Below are 13,105 nucleotides of genomic sequence, written 5' to 3'. Positions count from 1 at the left end.
TAGTACTCGAGTGTACAAAGTACGTCATCTTGTAAGATACTGGACAACCCCTTGAATATTCAGTCACTCTGGGGACATACTGTAACTATGGGGGCCCTGCTCTGACAGTGTTTAACATTTGCATGAGTAGAACAAAAACCTGGTGCAACCTAGAATTCGGCAGATGTGCTGCTGTCAGTATTTAGAGGTAAATATTTTGCAGGTGTGTAAGGGGGTTTTATTTGCCTTCACCAGGTGTCTTGATGCATTTCTATAGAATATTTTTAATTTTACTTATAAGAGAAGGTCTTATTTGTGTCTTGGCACACAATGCATAAATTATATTCATACATTACAAGCTGTGCCTCTTGACATCCCATCTGGGATGTTGGCAAATTACCCAGGTGGATTCACTTTTAAGTTAAGTAACCGATAAGCAGCACACTCGACACAGGAACACAGTGGACGGCATTTATCGGAGGGTACATTGCTTAGATATTGCTCCTCTATGTTTAGTGCAACATAGCTGGACAAATCTTTTACATACATAGAAGTATGCCACATATTAGGCCTCTTAGCTGTACTAGAAAAGTCTGGTGCCGTGTTAGCCACAGAGTGGTGGCTGGAGTGACAAACCATGATTTAGTATCCAGCAGATTGATAAAAGGAGATATGAGCAGAAGGTTTCCGACAGCATAGTGCCGACTGTAAAAATAAACAGGGGAAATAACAGCTTAAGGCCTCATGCACACGAACATTGTTTGTTTCCATGTCCGTTCCCTTTTTTTTTTTGCGGATAGGATGCGGAGCCATTCATTTTAATGGGTCCGCAAAAAATGCGGACAGCACACCGTGAGACATTATATTTATTTACTTGACTTTTTGTCTATGTTGCCGTGAGAAGGCTTTTCTTTTGTATGGAATGAGATTACATTTTCATTGGTACTATTTTGGGGTACAGTTTCTTAATCCTTTTTTTTTGGTAGGTGGAATAAACAAAAAAAATATGCATTTTTTTAAACTTTCTATTGCATTCACCACGTGGGTTAAATAATATAATAATAGTATGGGTTGTAATAGATGCGGCAATACCATTGTATGTTTTTTCAACATAATAAAACATTTTTAAAGGTGTTTTCTGGGATTTTAATATTGATGACCTATCCTCCGACATCTGGGACCCCCGCCCAGCTGGTTGAAGAGAAGGACGCGTTCCATTTTCTCCATTTGAGTGCAGCCTTACCTTCTTTGTTTACCTGCTCACCACCTAGTTGACGTGGTTTCTATTGCATGTGGCATGTAAGGGACAAATTTTTAACAAAACATAACTTTACACACCTAATCCCATGCAGTCCCCGTAATGCCGGCATATAGTTATTATTCCTCCTTTATGCCACTACACAGTAGTTATGCCAACATTGTGACCCCTTCACCATAGTCATGCCAACATGTGCCCTCTTCATAGTAGTGAGGCCCAGATATGTGCCCCCTTCACAGTAGTTATGCCCACATGTACCTCTTTCACAGTACCTATGCCCAGATGTGTTCCCTTCACAGTACTTATGCCCGGATACTTGCCCCCTCACAGTAGTTATACCCAGATATGTGCCCCCTCACAGTGGTTATGGCCAGATATGTGCTCCCTCACAGTAGTTATACCCAGATGTGCCCCCTCACAGTAGTTATATCAGATATATGCACCCTCACAGTAGTTATATCAGATATATGCACCCTCACAGTAGTTATATGTGCCCCCTCACAGTATTTTTTCTCAGATGTGTGCCCCCTCACAGTAGTTATGCACTAATATCCCCTCTTACAGTAGTTTTGCCCTGATATGCGCACCCTTGCATAGTTTTGCCGATACATGCCCCCTCACAGTAGTTCTGCCCTGATATGTGCCCCCTCGCAATAGTTTTGCCCTGATATGTGCCCTCTCCCAGTAGGATTGCCCTGACATGTGGCCCCTCCCACTAGGATTGCCCCGATATGTGCCCCCTCCCAGTAGGATTGCCCCGATATGTGCCCCCTCCCAGTAGGATTGCCCTGATATGTGCCCCCTCCCAGTAGGATTGCCCTGATATGTGCCCCCTCACAGTAGTTTTGCCCTAATATATGCCCCCTCTCAAGTAGTTTTGCCCAGCTATGTGCCCCCTTCACAGGAAGTGAAAAAAACTAACTGTACATACTCATCTGGTTCCTCTGATGATCTGCGCTCCACAGCAGCAGGCAGGATACACATCACATTGTGCTTCTCTGGGCTGTGTAGGAGGAGGAGAACAGCTGACTTACCCCAGCCACTGAAATCGGGGACTGTGCAGAGGTATGGTATGCAAAGTTACAATAGAGGCCTCCTGTACCTCTCTACAATACAACTGTGTGCTTGAGCCCTTAAAGGGGTTGTCTCACTTCAGCAAATTACATTGATCACATAGAAAAAAGTTAATACAAGCCACTTACTAATGTACTGTGATTGTCCATATTGCCTCCTTTGCTAGATGGATTCATTTTTCCATCACATTATACACTGCTAGTTTCCAGTGGTTACAGACACTGCTGCAGAGCAAATGCGAGGTGACCGGGACGAGAGCTGCTGCACATGCGCTACACTACCACAGTACCAGCCACCAGAGAGGCAGTGCTTTTTCCTACAGTGTGCAGGCACAACCACCGCTGGATTGTAGGGTGGTCATGAGCAGTGGATAATGTGACGGAAGCATGAATCCAGCCAGTAAAAGAGGCAATATATCATTATATATTAGTGCCTTGTATTAACTTAAAAGCTGAAGTGAGACAACCCCTTCAATGTGTAAAGGGATAAGGAAAAGAGTATAGAAGTAAAAAAAAAGTTTCATACAAATACTACAATTCCTTAAAGGGGTTGTCCGGGTTCACAGCTGAACCCGGACATACCTCAATTTTCACCCCGGCAGCCTCCCTGACATGAGGATCGGAGCAGTTCATGCTCCGATGCTCTCCTTTGCCCTGCGCTAAATCGAGATGGAAAAGTCATTTTTTGGAGATCCGGTGACGTACCGGGGCTCTCCATGGGGCTGGCAGGAACCCCGGTGACGTCACTGGCACTGATGGGTGGGATTTAGTGCTGCCCTAGCCAGTAAAATGGATAGGGCAGCGCTAAAGCACGCCCATCAGAGTCGGAAGTATCCGCCCGGGAGTGTGTTATTGAAAACAAAATAGAGGCTCCGATGCCAGCCTCAGGAGCTGCCTGGGTGAAAATAATGGTATGTCCGGGTTCAGCTCTGAACATCGGAGATGTTGGATAATCCCTTTAAGTATTTACTAAAAAGCATGCTGAGAGCTTCTCTTCAGTCTGCTACCTATCAGTGCACCAGGATTCAGTGTATTTAGTGAATTACCCTGCAATAGTTCTTTCCTCCCACCTGAATATTGGTGCTTCTTATAGTCTAGGGAGTGGATCACGCTGCTTTTCCCTGAAATCACTCTGAACTCGCTCTAATGCCGAGTCCTGCTACCAATAAAAGGCAGATTCATGTTTAATACTATAAAATCCGTTAAGTGGGAGACTGCACGTTAACGAAAATATGAGAAGGACAGCAACACAGTTATGAAAACAGACGGCTAATAAAGGGCATGTTTGATATTTCCAGGAATTAAAATATTTCTCCTGGGTGTTAATGAAGGTAAAAAGAGATTCATTTAATGCGGCCCCCAAACGTTTCACGACTTGGATGTGGAAAAATGTTGTTATTGGAATTAAGACAAAACATGCATTCATAGAGACGGCCTTTATTTTCTTAAGTTACAAGAGTTGCCAAAATTCAACGCGAAGAAAAAAAAAATCCCATATTAGTCAGTGTGGCATGGTCAGCGGCTGTGAAAATGCATGTTATCATCTGGGAGAGCATTAAATCATGTTGGAGCCCCGGCCAATAACAACAATGTTTCAGCGCAGCGTGATCCGGGTTTCATCCTAATGTCATTTACTGTAAGCGTTTACAATATTTTAGTCTTTGTGAGAAACTGCACCGTGTTATTTAGTGATGCGCTATATAAGCCACTTATAGGTATACTATAGATATACTATACGTATATAGTATTGTTCATTTTCAGTCAAAGTCTCGCCTATAAATGGGCAAATACAGATAATAAAATGTATAACTCAGAACGAGATACTATTCCTACTTAGCCTTCTCTTGGACACATTCTGATAGCTGTATACTAGTGGATGGGTTTTCTGGCTTTGTAGAAAATGTATTACACAGAGCACAGGACATGTTCACAGTTTGGGTTACAATTACCTCCCAAATTCCAGGCGTTGGGGCCACAAGGAACAGAGAGTGTGGGTTTAAAAATACTTAATTAACTATCTACAGGGAGTGCAGAATTATTAGGCAAGTTGTATTTTTGAGGATTAATTTTATTATTGAACAACAACCATGTTCTCAATGAACCCAAAAAACTCATTAATATCAAAGCTGAATATTTTTGGAAGTAGTTTTTAGTTTGTTTTTAGTTTTAGCTATTTTAGGGGGATATCTGTGTGTGCAGGTGACTATTACTGTGCATAATTATAAGGCAACTTAACAAAAAACAAATATATACCCATTTCAATTATTTATTTTTACCAGTGAAACCAATATAACATCTCAACATTTACAAATATACATTTCTGACATTCAAAAACAAAACAAAAACAAATCAGTGACCAATATAGCCACCTTTCTTTGCAAGGACACTCAAAAGCCTGCCATCCAAGGATTCTGTCAGTGTTTTGATCTGTTCACCATCAACATTGCGTGCAGCAGCAACCACAGCCTCCCAGACACTGTTCAGAGAGGTGTACTGGTTTCCCTCCTTGTAAATCTCACATTTGATGATGGACCACAGGTTCTCAATGGGGTTCAGATCAGGTGAACAAGGAGGCCATGTCATTAGATTTTCTTCTTTTATACCCTTTCTTGCCAGCCACGCTGTGGAGTACTTGGACGCGTGTGATGGAGCATTGTCCTGCATGAAATTCATGTTTTTCTTGAAGGATGCAGACTTCTTCCTGTACCACTGCTTGAAGAAGGTGTCTTCCAGAAACTGGCAGTAGGACTGGGAGTTGAGCTTGACTCCATCCTCAACCCGAAAAGGCCCCACAAGCTCATCTTCGATGATACCAGCCCAAACCAGTACTCCACCTCCACCTTGCTGGCGTCTGAGTCGGACTGGAGCTCTCTGCCCTTTACCAATCCAGCCACGGGCCCATCCATCTGGCCCATCAAGACTCACTCTCATTTCATCAGTCCATAAAACCTTAGAAAAATCAGTCTTGAGATATTTCTTGGCCCAGTCTTGACGTTTCAGCTTGTGTGTCTTGTTCAGTGGTGGTTGTCTTTCAGCCTTTCTAACCTTGGCCATGTCTCTGAGTATTGCACACCTTGTGCTTTTGGGCACTCCAGTGATGTTGCAGCTCTGAAATATGGCCAAACTGGTGGCAAGTGGCATCTTGGCAGCTGCACGCTTGACTTTTCTCAGTTCATGGGCAGTTATTTTGCGCCTTGGTTTTTCCACACGCTTCTTGCGACCCTGTTGACTATTTTGAATGAAACGCTTGATTGTTCGATGATCACGCTTCAGAAGCTTTGCAATTTTAAGAGTGCTGCATTCCTCTGCAAGATAGCTCACTATTTTTGACTTTTCTGAGCCTGTCAAGTCCTTCTTTTGACCCATTTTGCCAAAGGAAAGGAAGTTGCCTTACTGTTCCATCGCGCTGCCAATTCCGCACTATGCCTTATAGTCACATGATGGCCCCCGGCTGGATTTGGCTACTTCAGCTGACATCCCGATCTGGATGCTGTCTTCCCTGTTCCCAGCCGCTGCAATGTATGATCGTCATTGCTGACGTCACTATACATTGCAGCCAGGACGTTTTCTGTGAGAAGTGTCACTTGGAAGACACATGTGCACTATGATTCCACCACTGTGACTGCGTTTCGGCACTGTCTGGAACAATAATAGTCTTGTGCATGCTCTAAGGGATCTGGACATTTAAATGGATCATGGGGATGGTTAGCAAACTCAACAGGAAACAGTAAGTAATCCATGTAAGCATCCTTCCAGGAAGTACTGATGTCAACCACAAGGGATGGAAAGTGCTGATATGAGGGGGGGAGGGAGGGGAAGGCACATGGGCAAAAATATGCAGTGTTGGGGGTACTCTAGATACATAAAAAATCATTATAGAATCAGAGAACCCCTTTAATTACAACCCTGAGTTATTAGAATAATATGGACTCCAGTTGCCAAACCTCTGCTGGCAAATGTACGAAATCTAGTGTACAGAAATAAGTGCTTCAGATAACAGAAGTCACCTCGGACTTTTCTGAGTACATCATACAGAATACATAAATGAATATTATTGTAAAACCCAAGGCAGAATAATGCTGTAACTTCATATAAATAAAGACATCATTAGTTGTACCCCTGGATGCCGTCCAGTTCATCGTTATCCTTTTGCTTCTGATACTTGCCAAGTACATTCAATTACAAGAACTTCATGCCTTCTAATCTTGAAACACATTTACTATTTAACATGTGTTTTCCCAACTAATTTAAATCAGCCAAGTCATAAAATCCATACCTGGGCCATTAAGACTCTCCCTTATGGCTTGCTGCAGCTGTTCTTCTTCATTAAGCCCTCCAGTGTACACATTATAGGCCCCCGGAGCACGGTTTCCTTGGAACTGGTACTCTGGATACCTGGCATACCCTATTTGAAAAATGTTTACTGTTTAGGTTTAACACTTTTACATTACTTTTAAAGTGTAACTGCCATGTTTTCATAAAATTAAAACAAAAAAAATTGCATATGTTACTGCATAAAGCAATCTTTAATTTCTTCACATACCACTGTTTTCTTTGAGTTCTTCCTTTAGTTACGACTGTTTTAACCTCTACAATATGAGGATCTTCTCAAAATGGCTCCTCTGAGGCCAAAACCGCTTTCTATCACTTCCTATACACACTTGCTGTAGCCAGCAGCTCCCTGCCAGCCAATCAGATTAGATTACTGAGAGACACGCCTCCTCACTCTGAAGCCTAATGCAGGCATGCAGTGTGGAGGACCGCCCCTACGTCTTCCTGTCTTAGCCAGAGACCGACAAGCCATAGCAACTGTCTTTTAAGGGAGCAGTGGAAAGGAACAGAGGACATTAATGAAAGCTGTTATTATAAGGTGATTACAGATCTTTTGACAATCATTGACAGGCTAACTCAGGTATACATGCCTAGCTGTAAGAAACTGGCAAATAAAAAAATATATGACAGTTACACTTTAAGGCATGCTATGGTATTTGTAAACTGAAGAGTCTTAGATACAAAATGACTAAAAGCATAGAAGAGGAGTATGCACAACGACCAGTTATAAGTATATAATGAAGAGTACAAGTCAAATATGAACAATGGTCATGTAAAATACTGATTATGTAGGTCCAGAGTTAAATCAGATCAGCCTCTCAATGTAAACCTAACATTACGATGGATGGATATGAGCAAAATGGTGGCCCAACAAAATGTTTATGGGGCTCAAAAGCTCGCCAACAAGATTATAATATGCTCATAAATATTAACAATATAGTCTCAGATTGTAAGTGCAGCTCGGCCTAAAATGAGATGGGTCCGACTCTCAAATCCAAGCGAATAGAAACTAGAACCTTGCAACTCTTCAAAAGTGTATTGAAACCACAGTGGAAATGGATAAAAAATGTCTCACTGCAGACTAAGTGCCCTCTATTGGCATCCTCTCAATGCAGTATGGTGGCTCAGTGGTTAGCACTAGTGCCTTGCAGCGCTGGGGTTGTAGATTTGAATCCAACAAAGGACAACATCTGCATGGAGTTTTTATGTTCTTCCCATGTTTGTGGCGGTTTCCTCTGGTTACTCTAATTTTCCTCACACACTCCACATACTGATAGGGAACTTAGATTGTGAGCCCCACTGGGAACAGAAAGTGATGATGGCGTCTGTAATGTGCTGCGGAATATGTCAGCGCTATATAAGTGTATAAAATAAATTAAAAAAATTAATAAATATGAACAAGGCTCTCAACTGTTAAATCCAACCACGGTTGACGTCATCTGCTTCTCCTTCCTTGTAGTACAGCTGCTCCATGTTCCCTATGTTAGGAAAAATGGCGAGACGCCCAAAGTATGAAATGGCAACAGCCTTTCCGTGAGCAAATGAATGAGGCGAGTATGTTTTTTTTTTTTTTACCGCTATTTAAAGAAAAATAGATTAATTACCACGAAGCGTGAGGAATTTCGGCTTTGTGGCAAATCTAATTTTTCCTGAAATTCGGATCGAAGTCAATTTTACTTTGATTTGCTCAACACTACAGCATATAATAAAACCACCATGTGGCAAATGGGCCCAAAAATATAGAACGCTTTATGAATTTGCTTCGGCAGCACATATACTAAAACTGGAACGACACAGAGAAGATTAGCATGGCCCCTGTGCGATGACACGAAAATTTGTCAAGTGCTCCATATTTTTTTGAAATTTTTTTTTTTAGACATTTATCCATTTCCTGTGTGGTTTAAATACGCGTTTGTGGAGTTGCGTGGTCCTATTTTATAGTTGCTCGTAAATATTATCATACAAGATTATGATATGGAAATTAAAACTTCATACCAGAATTGTAGTAACTCTGTTGTCTTGCTGGACGGTCATTGGTGAAAAATGATACTAAAAAAAAATACAAATTTTGTTAAATCCGATTGACAGGCTCAACATTTATTTCTTCATAACTTCCTTCCCCAGCCTTCAATCATTACTGCCCCTCTTCACCTAAAACAGGGCTTTCCAAACTTTTTATACTGGGTCCTCAGCAGACAGACCAAGATTATGCATGGGCCCTACCATCTGTAATGGAAGTCCATGCTTAAATCATAAGCCATGGAGCCATAGAATAGGACTGTGTAGGTCATAATTGTTTCTGTGAAAACTGCCTCACCACCTACGCCTCCCAAACAACTAGGGGTGCCTCTTTGGTGATGTCCGCCTCATAGGTTGAGACGCAGTGATCTAAACTTCTACTCATTTAAAATTACCTGTTTACATTGGATCCAATTTATGCCATCCTTAAAGGATAACTGTCATATTTTTTTTTATTTGCTAGTTTATTAGAGCTAGGCATGTATACCTGTGTTAGCCTGTCAATGATTGCCAAAAGATCTGCAATTACCTTATAATAACAGCTTTCATTAATGTCTCCTGTCCCTTTCAACTGCTCCCTTAAAAGATCGTTGCTATGGCTCATCTGTCTCCGGCTAGGAAAACAGAGGGGCGGTCCTTCACACTGCATGCCTGCATTAGGCTTCAGAGTGAGGAGGCGTGTCTCTCAGTAATCCAATCTGATTGGCTGGCAGGAAGCTGCTGGCTACAGCAAGTTTGTATGTGACCTGAGGGAATGCAGTTTTGTCCTCAGAGAACTGGCAGAGGAGCCATCTTAAGAAGATTCTCATAATGTAGGAGTCAAAACAGCCATAACTAAGGGGAAAACTCAAGGTAAACAGAAGAAACTAACGATTGCTTTATGCATAATGCTGCTGCAGCAGTAACATGTACTAAAATTATTTCTTGATGAAAATATGACAGTTATCCTTTAAAATTATATTAATTGCAGATTCACTGCAAAGTTTTATAAAGTTAATTATATTCATCTCATCTGATAACTCTTTGCTTCTGCAGATTCCATACTTCTCAATCCAACACGGTCATGGATTCTCTCTTTTTGCCAACTCATTCTAACCTTACCTACCCTTTATCTGTTGGGGTGCCCTGGGGACTACCTCTAACTTGTCTTTGTTTAATGTCCTTTTGTTGCATGTCTGTTCCTTTGCCAAATGTAGCAATCACTATACACAGCAATAAATACAATAAAGCAATTAATCATTATACACAGCAATAAATACAATAAAGCAATTCATCACTACACACAGCAAAAAATATCATATAGCAATTAAAGAAGCACTGAGTGTTTCATTTTAGATATATTCTTAACTCACCACCAGTATTCTAGCAGTGTGATTTATCTCACCCTAAGGCTACATTCACATGAACGTTGTGTTTTGCAGATCCGCAAAACACAGATACCGGCGCATGTGCGTTCTGCAATTTTGCGGACCGCACATGTCGCGGCTATCATTGAAAATGCCTATTCTTGTCCACAATTACGGACAAGAATAGGACATGTCCTTTTTTGTTTGCGGGGGCCGCGGCACGGAGCAACGGATGCGGACAGACTACATTGACACGGCCGTATGAATGAGTCCGCATCCGTTCCGCAATTTTGCAGAACAGGTGTGGACCCATTCATTTCTATGGGGCCGCCAAAGATGCTCTGTGCTGCGGCCCCGCAAAAAAAAAAAAAAAAACACGTCCTATCCTGCGGACAAGAATAGCCATTTTCCATGATAGCAGCCACATGTGCGGTCCACAAATTGCAGAGCGCACATGGGCCGGTATCTGTGTTTTGAGGATCCGCATAATGCAGATCCTCAAAACACAACATTTGTGTGAATGTAGCCTAACTCAGCTGCATCCATACATTTTAAACCTTTTCATTATGGGAACCTGGTGATGTGACCTAATGTGCAAGCAGGAACTCAGTCTCTCCCTGTGGCTGACTTCCAGTGAACTACATGATGATATAATCACCAATCAAATCCCTCCTGGTACCTTTCATTAGTGATGGCCAGCGAACATATGCGGGCTGCCATCTTAACTGACAAGTCTGGCAATGCACAGGTAAGCCCTTACCTGTGCCTGTGCAGCGAGCCCGTTTGAAACAAATGCGGTCACAGGGAGCAGGCAGTTCCAAGAACAGCTGCCGGGGGCCTTCATCGGGCTGATCTCGGAACTGCCTGCTCCCGGTGACCGCATTTGTTTCAGACCGGCTCGCGGCACAGGTAAGGGCTTACCTGTGCATCGCCGGACTTATGAGTTAAGATGGCAGCCCGCATATGTTTGCTGGCGAACAATGCAAACTGGCCATCACTGCCTCTCATGTCCCAGGTTGGTGTGGATTTCAGTGTTCTTCTATGCCAGAAAACTGGCGTAGAAGATGTGAGCCCCATCCTCGCCACACTCCCTTTTTAGGAAAGTGGTGAGACAAGTGGAGTATTGTTTATTGCTACTTGTGCAAAAATTGCATAAAAGTGCATAGATTTTGCAACTTTTTTCATGCCCAAAAGTGGTGTAGTTTAGATAATGTGGCCCATAGTGTCTCCCCTGTCTAAAGCATAAGGAGGGCAGATATATAGTAGGTCAGTGTATAAATCTCCTGACTCACACTACCTGTACTATCTGTGTATGGTGACTCTCCAGTGTATTTCCTGCCTCCTGCACGTAAGAGCTCACAAGTGAGAGAGAGAAGACAATGCACAGAAGGGAGACATATTCAAGCTGCATCACATAGGAAAACATGGACACCATACAGTGAGAGGGGACAGCAGCTGGGTGTCACTAATCTGTCATGGCTGCAATTACACAGTGCAGTTTGGCATGATAGGAAATGTAGGATTCATTAGGAAAACTTTATCTGAATGGTGAAGGAAGCTCACAATTTACACATCAAGTAAAACAGGTGCACACAAGGGATACACAACAGTCTCCATTATATTATTTAATATTGGCCTATACTGGGAAAGGAAAGAAATCTTTTAAACACTATTTAAAACTTCTATTTAAATATTCAACTTACCTTTACCCTAATGCTTAAAGTGATCTGCCATTTCATAATAAGCTAAGATCGTGTTAGAAATCCAACAGCACTCAATTCGTAGCTCGCATTGCACAGGAAGGAGCGTTCCCCACTAACAACGTGAAAGTAATCCCAGCAAGCGCTTCTCAATTCAGCAAAGTGTATTCTTTATTCCAGCATATAAATCAAAGTTTTCAGGATGCGTTCCAGCCCGTCCAGCATTTCTCAACTGATCAGTTGAGAATGGCTGGACAGGCCGAAATGCATCCTAAAAACGTTGATTTATATGCTGGACTAAAGAATACACTTTACTGAATTGAAAAACGCTTGCTCGGATTACTTTCCCATTTTCAAAATAAGCTGTCATGTGTGTACATGAGGAATAACATTATATCTGGACATTATATGACTTGTATCCAGCATTTACCACCAATGCCTCTCCACCATACCGCAGTCTCCATCTCTAATTGTCCGTTTTCCCTGAGCTAGTGAGTGAAAACTAGTACTATGATGTCTCCAATACACTGCACACAGAGAAGAGGAGATCCTTCTCCCCCATCCCTTTGTAGCAGTAGCATTATGGACAACACTATACAGCCAAACCCTGCATTTAGGGACTCTCTATTCAACACTCTAGATTGAAAGAGGTAAGCTCGAGAGTTGGCTGCACATGAGAGTGTTTCTCTATTGTAGTTTATGGGAGTGTGGAATGTGTTTCTGTAACTTCCATTTACTGTAAAATAGAAAGCCATGATTATCCACGGCAGCCTCGTCATTTCCTCTCTAGAGTTCTGGTGAGATGAGCAAGGGACTCCAATTCTCCCGATGAGAAGGTCCCAGAAGTATAAAGTGTCACATATGAGACGTCTATAGAGTATACTGTCATAAATATTTCAACTGGGAATACAGTACACTGTTAAGGTATCTTGCGGTACTTGGGAGTGATCGATGGACCACACCTGGATGGATGTGTCTTTCTTCACTTTCCACGCAAGGTAACTAATGTAAAAAAATGATTTCCTCAAAGAAATGTTATTGCAGCGCACGTGTCTCCTCCATGACTTCTTGCACATATAGTTTATTGAAGAATTGCCAACCATATGTCTCTCATCACTGACTGAATAAAAGATTCTCAGAGCTTTATTCATTGACTGTAGACTCTGTAATTTATTTCCACTTAAACCATTATGTTCTGTAAACCATATTCAGCTTTATTGTCTCTTATTATTGATTCATCATGCCAATCACTTTGTGTGCCCACAAGGTAAGCTCTGTATTCATGAGTAGAGAGGGATAAAATTCATTTTACTTAGAAATGGCTTGTGATGAATGACAACCACATCAGTTAACTCACAGGTGTGGTTTCTAAAAGAAAAGACTATTGACTTGTGGATT

The 13,105-nt window shown here is 41.9% G+C and overlaps 1 protein-coding gene and 1 pseudogene across 3 annotated transcripts in view; one reads left to right on the top strand and one right to left on the bottom strand.

Moving 5' to 3' along the window:
* Positions 1-13,105, bottom strand: part of RHBDD1 (rhomboid domain containing 1) — a 93,600-nt gene that overhangs the window by 30,195 nt on the left and 50,300 nt on the right. For all 3 annotated transcript variants that reach the window (XM_044289436.1, XM_044289437.1, XM_044289438.1), the window contains exons 5-6: positions 8,638-8,691; positions 6,587-6,715 (exon numbers count right to left, since the gene is read on the bottom strand). In XM_044289436.1, the coding sequence (XP_044145371.1) occupies positions 6,587-6,715; positions 8,638-8,691 (183 nt within the window). The remainder of the gene's footprint in view (positions 1-6,586; positions 6,716-8,637; positions 8,692-13,105) is intronic.
* Positions 8,400-8,499, top strand: LOC122937019 (annotated as a pseudogene).

This window comes from Bufo gargarizans, chromosome 4 (genome assembly GCF_014858855.1).
Source record: "Bufo gargarizans isolate SCDJY-AF-19 chromosome 4, ASM1485885v1, whole genome shotgun sequence".
In the NCBI taxonomy this organism is placed as follows: domain Eukaryota; kingdom Metazoa; phylum Chordata; class Amphibia; order Anura; family Bufonidae; genus Bufo; species Bufo gargarizans.
This window is presented reverse-complemented; position numbering and strand designations above follow the sequence as displayed.